The sequence below is a fragment of the Juglans regia genome, chromosome 1 (assembly GCF_001411555.2).
Source record: "Juglans regia cultivar Chandler chromosome 1, Walnut 2.0, whole genome shotgun sequence".
NCBI classification, from domain to species: Eukaryota; Viridiplantae; Streptophyta; class Magnoliopsida; order Fagales; family Juglandaceae; genus Juglans; species Juglans regia.
In genome coordinates this window covers 1,144,244-1,159,255 of record NC_049901.1, presented here as the reverse complement: position 1 = coordinate 1,159,255, position 15,012 = coordinate 1,144,244, and the positions used below count along the sequence as shown (strand labels likewise).

Below are 15,012 nucleotides of genomic sequence, written 5' to 3'. Positions count from 1 at the left end.
ATTAAAGAGTTGATTCTTTCTCATGGTGGCTAAGTAATTGCCTTTCTCATCTCTAACTGCAATGCCAATACCAATCTTGAAATGCTTTTTGTCTATTGCTACATCCTAATTTACTTTGCAAAAACCTGATGGGGGGTTTTCCATGTTTGAGTCCTCAATGAACTTTTGTTGTGATGTTGATTCTCTGTGTTGGCTTCAATTACTGTAAGATCAAGTTGCATTTGTTGAACTTGATGTAGAACTGTTTTAGGATCAATCATAACATTGTTGGACACCTTTTCATTTCTTCTTTTCCACAGATTCCATAGAGTCAAAGCTTATTCTTCCAGTTCATCCTATTGTAATTTGTTGAACATTTCTGCAAGAAGTTCTTTCATACTCTGACATGTATTGTTACACTTCTGAATCTTTTTGAGCACTGCCCCAAAATATCAGTAGCAGAGATACATTGCCAAAGAATGTGTATTGTAGTTTCTGGTGCTGATAAACACATGGGACAATTATTTTCTGATAAAACCTTTTTGCAGAGATTTTCTTTAGTGGGAAGAATATTGAGACAAGCTCTCTATAGAAAATTTTGTGACTGGAGAGATACTTAGATTCTAAATTTTGGTCAATTCCTCTTTATTTTGTTTGCCATTCGAGCTTTGTTGCTGCCTACTGTTAAGAATATCTCCCTGCAAGTAATAAGCACTCTTTACATTGAACATTCCATTTTTTGTGCACCTCCATATCAGTTGATCAGACCTGTTATAGTGACTTAAAGACATTTGAACAATAGTTTATGCATCCTCCTTAGAAAAAATATCTTTGATAACATTGTAATTCCATTCTCTGGTCTGTTGATCAATAAGTATTTCCACTTTGGCCTCTATCAAAAAACTGAAAACCACTTTGAGGCTTAAAAGTAGAGGGTGTTGGCAACCACTTATCAGTCCAAATTCTAACAGAATTTCTATTCCCAATCCTCCAAATAGCTCATTCTTGTAGTAGAGGTCTGGCCACTAGTAAGCTTCTCCATAAGAAAGAAGGATTGCTATCGGGAAAATCATGTTGGTTATGCAGACGTGGAGTGAAAGCATTCGAGGTCTTTTGTGCAATGATTCTTCAATATGCGGCGTGCATATTGGGCCAACATCCAACCATGCTTATGTTGTTGCTAAATGGTAGGTTATAGGATGTAGTTTTCCAGGTAACATTTACCACCACCTTCTAACGCTAATTACCCATTCCAATTATTTGGCTTCCTAAAGATTTAAGGGAAAAAAATCACAGAACCGCTTTGGAGCAGTCTGACTGTTTTTAAGGGAATACCAGCCACTAATTGTAAGCTGTCACGTCAGCAATTTCACACAATTAACATGAGATCATCACATTTCCAAATGCCCCAGTCGAACGCCCCTGCCAAAACATCTCTTGAAACTCAACATAGTCGAAGGAATGCCCTTTCACAAACTTCAGATCAGTCGAATGCTCCAGTCTAATGCTGTCAGCCAGTCACCGTCAAACGCCCCAATCTAATGCCCTCAGTTGAACGCTCCAACAGTTCCATCGGCCACCAGTTTCGGTGCCACCATCTTCGTCGCACCCACTATCTCCGTGCAAGAACCATCTCTGTCGTGCCTAGCATCTCTGTCGCCCACCATCCGCCCACCATCTATGTTGCCCACCACTACTCTATTTAGTGGTTTCCCAATGTATGATAATAGAGAATTTCATAGATTCCCCTCCCCTCAGTTTTTTTACAGATACCCAAATTTAGCTTGAGGAAGTTTATCATGGCTGTAGGAAGTTTGTTATGGGAAGAATCAACCTGGTGGCTTTCTCTCCCTAACAGTGTTTGAAAGTGAAGATTGAACCTTTCGATGTCTTGTCTTTCTCTTGTTTTCTGTTTTTCGCCATATCTTCGGTCAATTTAGGAAAGTTTTCCTTTTGATTTTGTATGTAGAAATATATAAATTTTTATTTTTCTGTTGGGGTTTTGAGGCTTTTCATCGTCAAATAAATCTTTTGGTCTTGTGGTCTTTCAAGTATTTGAGTAGATCTACTTCAGAACTTACATAGAATTTTGTTTAGAACTGAAGTTCAATTATGAATTTGTGGGATTGAATAAGTAGTGTTTCTGGTTCTTGTAAAATACAAAAATCAAAAGATCGAGACTAGAAGTGCATTCCAATTTGTCAAAGTTAAAGTTTTGATAGAACTTGTCATTTTGATAGTATTCCAACAAGGGGAGTTGTATTATGTGACTTAGTTTCGTGTTTATTGAATTTGTTTTACTTATTTCTATGAATCTCGGTTCATATTGGAAACACGTATATGGGAAGACAAAGGGAGGGTGAGTTATCCTTTCGTAGAGAGGCACGGTTTCGTGCGAAAAGGAAGAAAGGTTTAGGGCATGCGAAGAAGAAGATGAGAAGAAGAACTTGTTTTCGTCTTCGTCTTCGTCTTCGTTTGTTTAGACTTTTATCTTTTGAATCAAAGTTGATAATTCTCTGGTAATGGTCATTTCTATGACTTTCCTCTCGATCTTTCTCAACTCCTCTCTCTCTCTCTCTCTTTGCGATTATCAGATTGCATTTGGGTCATTTTCTCTTTAAAAAAAATCTCGAATTGAAGACTTTTACATCTCAAAAATTCCAAAAAAATATCTGGCAATGAAGATGTTTATGGAAATGGGGGTTTTTGATAGAACAGACAAATCGATTCTAAGTTATTCTCAAAAAATTATTAAGTATCCTTAAAATATGGATGACGCTATAGTATTATTATTATTTATCTTATTAATTATCATGTAATTAAAACCAATTATATAAATGCTAATTATTATTGTCATGAGATTATCAAATAATTACCCTTTTTATATAGCTCTCGAGACTTACAATGGAGGAACATTGCGATAGACTTTAATTTCTAGAAGCAGCTTTAATCGTATGGTGGGACCTTTCCACTATTGTTTTATGTGGAGAAACTACTTTAAGCAGAAATACGAAGTGGCAGTGAATGCGGACCTACTTTTTGATGATGGAGGTAATAATCAATGAAAGGCTGAAAGGTCCAAACTCATGGACTCATGGCGTCCACACATCACTATCACGTCCACTCCACGCAACTGCCAACACTTAAAAGGCCAATTTTCCTTCCTTTGTCATTTGTGCTCAGTCGTCCCATTATCTCCCGTCTCTTAATTATTAGAAAATTGATATTTGTAATTAAGAAATATTAAAGTGTTGTGTATTTTTTTTTAAATATAAATATAAAATTTATATAAAAAATTTGATATTTTTTAAAAAAAATACACGATATTTATACAATCAATACATTACTTTAATTATTATATCTGGCACATAGGTTTAATTAGCTAGGTACTGCATAATTTTTATTTTTCTTTTATTTTTTTTCTCAGCTTGTCTATCGATCATTTGATTAAACAAGACCAATTACAAAATAAGTAATGCTTGCGAAAAGGAAATACATGGGTGGTGATCGATCTAAATGAATAACTAGAAATTAATTTAATCGAAGTAGTATATAGCTAGCTAGGATGATATATATTAATTAAGATCAAGATTAAATTAGATGGTTGTTAGGTGCAAATTAAGATCATGACTGTTACGTACGTTCATATATATATATATATATATATATATATAGCTAATTAGTTTGTTACACGTCTATCCATGCATGAGTAGTGAGACTGAGGATCAAGTATATGTCCTTCAGAGCTAAACGGATCGACCTTAATTGATCGAAGATCATGCGCTTTAACAGTACCATCGATCCGGATCGAAAAGAAAAATATAGATCTTATAATTAATGTCTTAATATAGAATTTGAACGAATAGCTAATTAATCCATGAGAAAGTTGAACAAGATTTCCAAATTATGCACCGAAATCAAATCATGATTGGTAAATCTATAAAATCTTAAAGCATTTTAAAAACCTAATATATATATATATGGTTGTACAAGGCCTTGCATATATGCATAATGTTTACGCATATATATTTAAATAGTAAATTACTCGCAAGAAGGGAGAGTGATCAGAGACATGAGATCAGAGAGCTAGGCCGCCGGCGGAGGGGAATCCGGATCAGCATCTCGATCGTATATTAAACCATGCACACACAATGGCTAACGTACATAAACAAGTATGAATTAATTAACCAGCTAGCATATATGCTTGTAGTTGTTGTTTCAAGCATTGGATGATGATCAGAAACGTACACCAGCTACGCTGAAGTACTAGTGATCTTGATCATGGTCTTTGGCGAATCCGCGGTTTTCAAGGTCTTTTCAATAAGCTTCCGAGCCTTCCTGCTTCTTATCTCAAATCTCATGCTCTCGCTCTTTTCGATTTTATCATAAGGTTTCTTCATCTTCAAGCTGGACCTTATTTTAGATTTTAAAGTCACTACCAACCTCTCCAACCCCATCTTCACGGCCATCGCTGCTAGCTAATTAACCTGCAGTAAACAGTATAATTAAAACGTCACCCAAAGCACAAAAGAGAAATCCTAAACGTACATGTGATACAGGTATACATATAAATATGCATGGAAAAAAGAAAACCTGAATTAAATTAGTGAAAAGGAAGAGCTAGCTGGTTGAGAGGCATACAAACAAAGACCAAGCTAGCTGGCCAGCTAGCTTAAGAGCGTTTTAGAGTAGGAGAGAAGAGGATCAGGATCAGGATCGGGATCAGGATCGGGATCAGGAGAAAGTGAGGAAGACTGTTTTGGCCGGAGAAACAAGCCATGAGAGTGAATTTTTGTATGAATATTATTTGTAACGGACGGTTAGACGTCACAATGTAAGCATTTATAAGGTGGGTTTGGAAGGCAGACCACGCAATAGTTAAGAGCTATCTAGTTTTTCTCTTCCTTTCTTTGAGAAAAAAGTTGCGTCCATGAAATACCTACCCACTAGTGTAATTGTCCTTTGCTACTTTATTTTGAAAGCGATCGATCATGATTCATGCTGCTTTTCATGTGTTGAATTTATTTGTTTCATTTATTTATTTAATTTATGATTTGATTATACAGATGAAATAAAATTTAAAAATTGAATAAAATATTATTAAAATATTATTTTTAAATATTATTTTTATTTTAAAATTTAAAAAAATTAAATTATTTATTATATTTTATGTGAAAATTTAAAAAAATTATAATAATTATATATGTCTCATCTCTTAAACCAAAAGAGGCTTAAGTGTTCCTATGAAATTATATGAAAATTATGTGCTATATCAGTATGTATATCATTATATTCGACGAAGAATATTATTATATTACTCTTTTAGCTTTTAATAATTTCATCATATGTCATAATCAATCTCTCCATCCAGCAGGATGCTTGAAAATTAATAAAACAGGCCATTAGGGATCGACATGTATCTTGTTGAAAAGAAAGATTAATAAATCATTAGGTAATTAATTAGAAATTAATCATAATTAAGTCAATGTGTGGGTAAGAGTTGGACTTTATTAGTTGTGTGCATTGATATATAATATAATATAATATAATATAATATGGTCGAAAATTAAAGTTGTATTTGTGATCCAAAGCCATTTTCGAGGGAATTGTTTTTCTGCAATTTTCTGTCGAAAAGCACGACACTTGAGAGTTGGAATGCTTGCTGCATGCATGCATGGGGATTCTTTTATTAAACTCCTAAATTAGATACTTATGAATTATTTCTCTCTTTTTATTAATTGGACCTCAACCACCCACAAAAACGTCGTCTTTTATGTTATTAATTAATAAGATTCATTCTAAAATTAATACAAGAGATTTCATAACAGATCATGACCTATATTAATTCATGACGAATTAATATTTTATTGTTCTCTAAAAACACTCACCACCCACTTCATGACTTGATAATTATCAACGGGCGATGATCTTACACATGACCCACACACATTTATTTGTTCTCTGGCCTCTAGCTAGTGGTAATTACTGTGAGGGTATTATATATCATGATTTAATTTGACCTTGATGATTTGATTGGAACAATAATATTCTCGATTTAAATAAAAATTTTGCTTCAATATTTGTGGTCTGGAAGGACCGCTGGAAAGAAGAGGAGAACTAGAGATCAGCTTTGAAGCTAATTTCCTACAGGCTACAGCTAAGTGATTGTAGGGAGCCGAGTGAGAATATAAAATAACTTGTATTCGACCATGTTTAAACACATAATTGAAACCCACCACCACCACCCACCATATCTAAATATGTTTACAGGGAAATTTCATATGACCCAATTAAAATTATTGGCAAACTGTACGACAAGCTCTCTCTTAGGCTTCGTTTGTTTTTATAATTATTTTCATCTCATCTGTAATCATTACAATTTTTTTAAATTTTTACATAAAATAAAATGAACAATTTAATTTTTTTCAAATCTCAAAACATAGAGTAATGTTATACACCATACTCCTATCTTATTTTGATCATACTAAGTAGTATGTGGCATATTCATTATCATTAGATGATAAAGAAGTATGTAATAAAATATCATTTGATGGTGATATATGTACCACATCATACTTAGTGGGATGAAAATGTAATGATAGTATAGTGTATAGAATTTTTTAAACAAAAAAAGACTTAGTGACAGCAAATCGATCCAACCTAGTTATAAATAATGACAAGTGATAGGCTTACAATCTATTCACAATTTATAGATAATTTTAAATATAATAATATTTTTTATTAAATTTATGCCCATCAAATCAAAAATAAAAATAATAATAAAATTTAATTACATAATTATAAACAAGTTTTTATATAGTAGTTATCATTTTCCATAAATAATTGGTTGTGCTGACTGCTGAATGAGAAGTGAATGGGGCCTGGCCCAGTCGCGGGGTGCTGCATAGAAGCGCGCCGACATGGTCCAATTATTTCCATCACGCCTATATAATAGTGTCGTTGTCATCAGGGTAATGTGGGCTTTTATGGGCTAAAGTTGTCCCCGTTTTGGGGCTGCTTGCATGTCCATTTTCTTTGGGAAAGTATAATCTTTTTTATTGCGCGCCCTTCAGCTCAAATCAATAGTACGATAATAATAATTCCTTTAAAAAAATGACAATATTAATAATGAATAATTACGTATAAAATTAATTTTATCAATTTTTTTTAAAATTCAAATTTTGAATTTCAAATATTATAATCTTCAACATATCATTAATAGCTGACACTATTGTTATGTAAATAAAAATTATAAGTAAAAATATTATTTTTAATAATTATATCAGTTGAGAAAAGAGAAAAGAGAATAGAGAATAGAGTCAACAGTGACTAAATAATGGTGAAATTTACCAGAAAAAAGAAATAGAAGCTAATTAAGTAGCTACTAACGAGAAAAGAGATGAGCATTCTCTTATGATTTGAAAAAACAATGACCAAATATTAATTATCCGTCATGTCACATGACCCTAGTTAATTAGCTCTAAAATGGATGCATGGTAGCTATAGCTAGCCAAAGATGATAGGTGCCGTTTCCCATCATAAAAACGACAGCGCGCAATTTGGATAGTTCAAGCGCCTTCAATGATTCATATATTATATATATGCATTTTTATAAATATGAAAGTCAGCATCAATGACTTGATATCATAACTAAAACTTTTATTATTGTTCCAATCAAATCATCAAGGTCAAATTAAATCATGATATATAATACCCTCACAGTAACGGCCACAAGCTAGAGGCCAGAGAACAAATAAATGGAGGAAAAATAATTAAAAGAAGAATATGATGATGATGATGATGACGCAATGATGAACCCACTTAGCGTTCAAGATAGGTACAGTAGTACGTTGGTTCGAGATCAGGTTGTCCATATATATACATGAATGACAGTCTAACCTATAGATATATATCTTATATATATATAGATGATCAGGCGCGCGCTTGAGGCTAACAAAGTCGGCAGATCAATTAATGGGTGTGATCATTAATTGCATGCAGGTGGGCGTGATGAATAAGATTAGCTAACTAGCTAGCTAGCCAGCCCAATTTTTTATGATCCATCTCTGCGTGCTAATTATAAATATATAGTTGATTGTTATGTTATATATTATACCAACTTAATTATGGTAGATGATCATGAGTATGGAAATGATCAGTAGAGATAATTATATATATATAATATTAATCATGTACATATATATATATATATATATATATATCTTAAAAGAAAAGAAAAGTAGTACTGTTTGTGTATATAATGTGTTAATTATATATATATATATATATATATGAATAATATTGATGTGAACGCCCATCCTCCTTTATACATAAGTACTACCATTGATCCATTATTGCGCGCAAGCAAGCACATGAAATTTAATCTTCTGCTCAAGCAAGGATATATGTAGGGCTCAATATATATATATATATATACTTTTGTCAAAGTATTAATTATGGACTGAATGGAGAAAATAAGATCATCATGTATATATAAGAACACGTACGTAGGATAGGTAATATACATGTACTAATTAATTAATAATGGTCGTGTGATATATATGACAGTAAGTAATAAATGGATCGAATTGCTAGCTGTACGTCGTTAAAAACAAATTAACTTTATTTTGGGCTAAAAGTTGATCAAATAGCTGGTGTATATATATATATATATATATATATGTCTCATCATCATGAAGTAGTAGTGAGTCGGAATGGATCATCAATTAAATCATGCAGGAAGAAATTAAGAATTGGCCGAGTAGCTTGAAAGATGATCTAATTCATTATACAGTGTACATCATGCATAGTAATCCAGCCCGTACATGCATGCATGGCCCATGGTATTGGTGAACCATATATAACAGTTTGAAACGACATGCATGTGGCATCCAGTTGGAAACCAATTAAGCTGTGTCATGTCCTGCCAATCATTGGCAAACCTCCCAAATAAAGCAACTAATTCTATCAGCACGACGACGCTAGCTAGCTGCAGGCCGCACCACCCCCAGCCAGCTAGCCAATTAATCAGGACTGATCATCTCGTCGTGATTCGGATCTGTAGATAATCTCTCACATGCATCGCATATATATATATATATATATCGACTTTACTGATATAATTTTGATATCTTTTCCCCTTTCTAATTAAGAGTATATATATATATATATATATATATATATATATTTATTTTTTATTTTTTTGTCGGCTGGCCGCAAAAATATTGGATTCGACAAACTGCAATGAGTATACCCAAAGAAACGAGTAATTACAATAAAAATCTAGCTAGCTACCATACAACGTCGGGCGACAAATTCATGTCAGTCATGTAACTAACCATATATATATATATATATGCACCTGCGCGCGAGTAGCTAGCTAGCAATATATCATATATGGCTGGGGGCCAAATAATTCAGAGGGGTTATATATATACAGCTAATTGTTCGAGATTCTAGATAGCTAGCTAGCTTGGCTTCAATATTAATAATATTGGTACGTACCATTCGTGTAAATAAAAAGGAGAGAAAAAAATCCTCGAGTTCATGTCTGTGTGATATTCAAGCGTGATCATGATCATGATGATCTGCATTACTGATCATCATTTTGTATATATATATATATATATATATATCAACTGCCAGCTTATAATTCATTAATATACGTGCGTAAGATTTATATATATATATATATATATATATAATAGAAAAGGGAGATTTAATAATATTGTATCTTCAAACTTATTTTTCCTCCTTTTTGATAGAATCGCAGACGCGCGTACAGATCGATATAAACGACTAAATATGAAATTATTAATTGAGCTAACGGCCAACCAAAAGAAAAGCAAAAAGACTTGCTAGCTACCTATATAATAATGGTCATTTTTTAAATAAACATCTCGATCGGATCCCCCCAGGAATCCACATGGTTATTCGACAATTAATGGTACTACTTAATTTAGGGTAGTTTTACGTAAACCAAAAACCATATAATAACCAATTAATTAACCCCACATGTACCTTAATCTTTGAATTCTATAACCTTATATCTGAGCAACTCGATCTCTTTCTCAATACCTGCAGAGCGAGCTGCCTCTCTCTCTATCTCTCTCTCTCCCCCCCAAAAAAAAAAAAAAATGAAGCACCAATCCATTGAGCTTCCCTTGGGGAAAACCCAGCAACTACCGAAGTCCCCAAAGATAGTTCTACTTATAATCTTTACCCTAGTTTTTCTCACAGTCATCCCCTACTACCCATTGCTAAAGTACCCTCTATACCTTCTCAACCACTCTTCAAAACCAACATCTTCATTTGATTCTAAGGATGATTTACTCAGTATACCGTCCAGTACTACTGAGAAGTGCGACCTATTTTCAGGAGAATGGATTCCAAATCCGAAAGCTCCGTATTATACAAACACGACGTGTTGGGCAATACACGAGCATCAAAATTGCATGAAATATGGGAGACCGGACTCTGAATTCATGAAGTGGAGGTGGAAACCATCTGGGTGTAACCTACCTATTTTCAACCCAGCACAATTTCTAGAACTGCTCAGAGGGAAGTCATTGGCCTTTGTTGGAGACTCTGTTGGAAGAAACCAAATGCAGTCTTTGATCTGCCTGCTGTCCAGGGTAAGTCCTTATAGATCATCTAGCATGCATCAAATTTTTAATAACAAAAAAATAATTTATAGATCATCTATAAATAATATTATAATTGAATGATATTTTTCATTTATGATGCATGCATATAATTATATGTTAAAGCTAGTACTTTATTTCTATACAACATTATATTCTTAACAACTTCTACCATACAATATGTGTGCCTCGGGTAATTAGATTTTTGAGGTGTTGCTACTGTGGCCCTAAACTAATTTGAAGTAGTACGTATTAGGTTTGATGTTAATTGCTATTGGCCATTTGATTATAATCTGCGAAATTCCTACTCTCACAACTGTTTTCATAATTTCATTTTAGAGTCCAACATGAGTACTTGTAATTACCAGGAGGTTAAATATTAGGTTAGTTGACCTAATTAAGCGGCCCTTTATCCTCCATGGATTATCACGTAAAATGACAGGACATAAATATTATATCAACTACAACATGCTGTAGCATGGCATGGAATCTTTGCCACGGCCCACAATGGTGCCAACGAGTAATTAATATCTTGCACTCATTAAACAAATAGAGCATCAATTAATGAAACATATATGCGTCCCCTCTCTCTCTCTCTCTCTCTCTCTCCACGTGAAAGGTCAATATATATTCGACGTATAAAGTGTGACATATTATCAGCCTCGTGTGTAATATTAGAGCATCTTATCCAAATTGAGCCTCCCTCTAACCATGCAAACATGCCACGAGGAAATTAATATAATTGCCCATACTAATCGAAAAATATAAGTTAATTTCCAATTAGGTGGGCGGTTATATAATATGATCTTACTCTGATCTTTTATGATTTTGGATTTCTTTTTGGAAACATTATTTGGAAAAAAAAAAGTAAAAAATTAGACAATATTGTACGTTGAAGCCAGAAAGTTCCGGGATTTTGCCAAATTGCATAAATAATTCCACATACATCCAAAGATATCTCTTTTCCCACCAAAACCGACAAAACATATAATTATATATTACGCTAGCTCAAGGGCTGATCAGAAAACAAACGAGGCCTGTTCATGGAGTTGAAGTCAGGGCAATACGTAGTAATCTAGGCAGGGATGCTTTATTATATAGATGAATTCAGTACTTAGTCATAATAATAGTTATTATTGTAATTATAATAATAATAATAATAATACATTTTTCAGAGAGGAAAAGTCCAAATTATATAAGTTTTTTAATTGTTCTTAATTTTTAAGTTAATTAAATAATTGATGGTACTTAAGAAAGGTACGTAAAATTAAAGTACTGGTCCAACGTCGTCCTTGGTTGAGTTGCATAGTACTAAGACGTACACAACTTACCATGCAGAAACTTCGTGGAAGTGTCGATCTATATATCTTTTTTCAGTTTCCATTCACAGAATCTAAAACATCTTGACGAAACGGGCGATTTATCATTTGAAAGTGTTTTTTTTTTAAAAAAAACAAACACACACACACACACGATATATATATATATTAATAGTGTATTGGTTGTTTTAGTTTTAACTTTTTTACTTTTCAACCAACGATTATTACCTGCAATGGTTGATGATCACATGATCATATATATGCATGATCTCCCTTTGCTTGACATGTGATGAATGATCTTAATTAAGCATCTCGATGTGAAAGGGGGAGTATTAATGCTTGACTAGTACTCCTACTAATTACAATGAAAAGACATGATTAGGTGCTTGCATTATTGATTGAGTGGCAGTACTTCCGCTTAATTAGCTTCAAGATGCCTAATTAAGATTCAAAAACCATTGGCTCAACTTCAATTTTCTTCAGCTTTCCATATTATTGGTCAACCGCTCAGAGATTTGATTCCAATAATTATGAGTCTTGGTGCATGCAGAGATAACATGAGGCAGCAGCAAAATACTATATAGACAATTAGACTAGATCAGTCATGATCGAACTTTTAACACCTTAGTTATAATAAAAGGTTATAGTACTATAGCAATTTTAGACCAAGACACTCACATAATGTCATAAACAAAGATGTATATATAGTATTTTTTTTTTTCTTTTCAATTGCCTGATGATGATCTTGATATTGTAGATTTATGTTTTTTGTTCAAATAAAACGAAACCCAGAAGGCCTGATCATCCATCTAAACGTGGAGTCAGGAATATATCAAAATGTACTTTGGAATTATCTAACCTACCAAATGCGAATGGTTTGAAATTAAGCGCCCTCTCTCTCTCTCTCTCTCTCTGAGTCGATATCGGATATAGACAATTAATAGCTTACGTCGCTGTCTTTTGACATTCCAACAAATATTTATTGTTCTTTCTATATAACTAGACATGAATTATTCTCTATACACGGACGGATCAGGTGGGCAACCCTCAAATCACTGTTCTGGTGTGTTACAGTACTACTATTAATGCATGTTATAATATCATTGCTATTTTTATTGGTAACTGGATATATGTGTGTGTGTGTTTGTGATCATATGAAACTGCTCGACATGAATCATGATCATGATTGCTACCTTACTATAGTTCTGAATTAGCTGGTCCCTACAAAAATCATGTGTAACATGCTGCATGCACCCTCATGTACATATATAGGAGACCTAATAAACTGATCTTTTGCTTTTGATTTTTTATTTTCTTTTTGAGGGGGGAGGCCGGGGGCTGGTGGGTTCAGACAAATAGCATATTACTAACCTGATGATCACGGCCGGGCCAGTACTAGTTCATAGTACTCCAAATCAAATTAATCCATATCGCCTTTGATAGTAGGAGTAGAATTCAATTTATATATGATTCTTCATAATTTGTTTGTGTCTCTCTAGACTCTAGCTATTGGGTTATATACGTACACTTGTATAGTGGATGCCTTGATAATATTGCAGTCAGTACTCTCATCTAGTTTTCTATTTTCTTACGGTTGAGCTCCTTTCCTTTCATGTATATATGCTCGATCAGGTAGAATATCCTATAGATGTTTCATACACATCTGATGAAAGGTTCAAACGTTGGAAATACACAAGCTACAACTTCACCATGGCCAGTTTTTGGACACCCCATTTGGTAAAATCCAAGGAAGCGGACAATAATGGTCCAACCCACACAGGCCTCTTCAGTCTCTACCTCGACGAGTTCGATGAGAAATGGACGACCCAAGTCGAAGAATTTGACTACCTTATCATCTCTGCCGCCCACTGGTTCTTCCGGCCAATGGTATTCTATGAAAATCACCGGATAGTTGGCTGCCACTATTGTCTCCTAGACAACATTACCGACCTAACAATGTACTATGGCTTCCGAAAAGCATTTCGGACTGCCTTTAGAGCCATTAATAGCCTAGAGAATTACAAGGGCATAACATTTCTTAGGACTTATGCACCGTCACATTTTGAAAATGGGTTGTGGAACCAAGGTGGGAATTGCGTGAGAACTAGGCCATTCAGGAGCAACGAGGCAAAATTGGAGGATCAAAACTTAGAGCTGTACATGGCGCAGGTGGAGGAATTTAGGAAGGCAGAAAGAGAAGGAAAAAAGAAGGGTTTGAGGTATAGGTTACTGGATACAACGCAAGCAATGCTATTAAGGCCAGATGGTCACCCCAGTAGATATGGGCATTGGCCTCATGAAAACGTGACATTGTACAATGACTGCGTACATTGGTGCTTGCCAGGCCCCATTGACACATGGAGCGACTTCCTGCTGGAGATGTTGAAGAGAGAGGGAGTGAGGTCCCATGAAGAGAAGCTTCAATTTTTAAGAGACAGAAAACTGCAAGTCAGATAGATCTTCATGTACGTACTTGGTTTATGTTTCTTTGTTGTTGTAATTTGTAGCAATCATTTACTGTTGGAATCTCAAATTGGTTTTAATTATATATATTATATATATGTGTGTGTGTGCATGGTAGATCAGCTTTTAGAAATAAAATATGGCAAAGATTTGTAGACACTGCATCGTGCCAATGAGGCACATGAACACATGCCCTTCAATCATTATATGCAGCATGTCCTTTTAATAATTTCTTGTAATTACCTACGTTAACCAATTTCTATATTACAAAACAAATCTCCATCGATATAATATTGTATGATCGACGTTTTGCGAAAAACAAGGAAGAAAAGACTAAATTCTGGCCTCTAATTCTACGTACTGTAAGAACTTTATTATAATTAGTTGATTTATATGTACTTTAATTGAAATAAAACCATTACACAGATCAAAGTTAAATGTTAATTGTTCTGTAATTAGATTTAACAGTAAAACACCCCCCCAAAAAAAAAAAAAAAGGAGAGAGAGAGAAAAATCGCAAGACAGTTTTTGGACAGGAAATCATTGATTTTGGGATAGATATATACATGAGAGCAATATTACAGGTGTCATGATTTTCTAATTCAGAC

General features: G+C 33.9%; 1 protein-coding gene and 1 long non-coding RNA gene across 2 annotated transcripts; one reads left to right on the top strand and one right to left on the bottom strand.

The window, feature by feature from the left end:
* Window positions 1-3,904: 3,904 nt before the first annotated feature.
* Window positions 3,905-4,847, bottom strand: LOC109001338. The gene is made up of 2 exons (XR_004801170.1): window positions 4,573-4,847; window positions 3,905-4,466 (listed from the first exon to the last, which is right to left on the bottom strand). It is a non-coding gene; the product is annotated as an uncharacterized LOC109001338 (long non-coding RNA).
* Window positions 4,848-10,026: 5,179 nt separating this feature from the next.
* LOC109001337 (protein trichome birefringence-like 19) lies at window positions 10,027-14,471 on the top strand. The gene is made up of 2 exons (XM_018978584.2): window positions 10,027-10,613; window positions 13,574-14,471. The coding sequence occupies exons 1-2, from the start codon at window positions 10,116-10,118 to the stop codon at window positions 14,396-14,398; spliced, it is 1,323 nt and encodes a 440-aa protein (XP_018834129.1). The 5' UTR covers window positions 10,027-10,115; the 3' UTR covers window positions 14,399-14,471.
* The last annotated feature ends 541 nt before the right edge of the window (window positions 14,472-15,012 follow it).

Coding starts and splice junctions, on each gene's coding strand:
- LOC109001337 (XM_018978584.2), top strand. CDS start 10,116: ATGAAGCACCAATCCATTGAGCTTCCCTTGGGGAAAACCCAGCAACTA. Junction 10,614..13,573: donor TGATCTGCCTGCTGTCCAGG/GTAAGTCCTTAT, acceptor ATGCTCGATCAG/GTAGAATATCCTATAGATGT.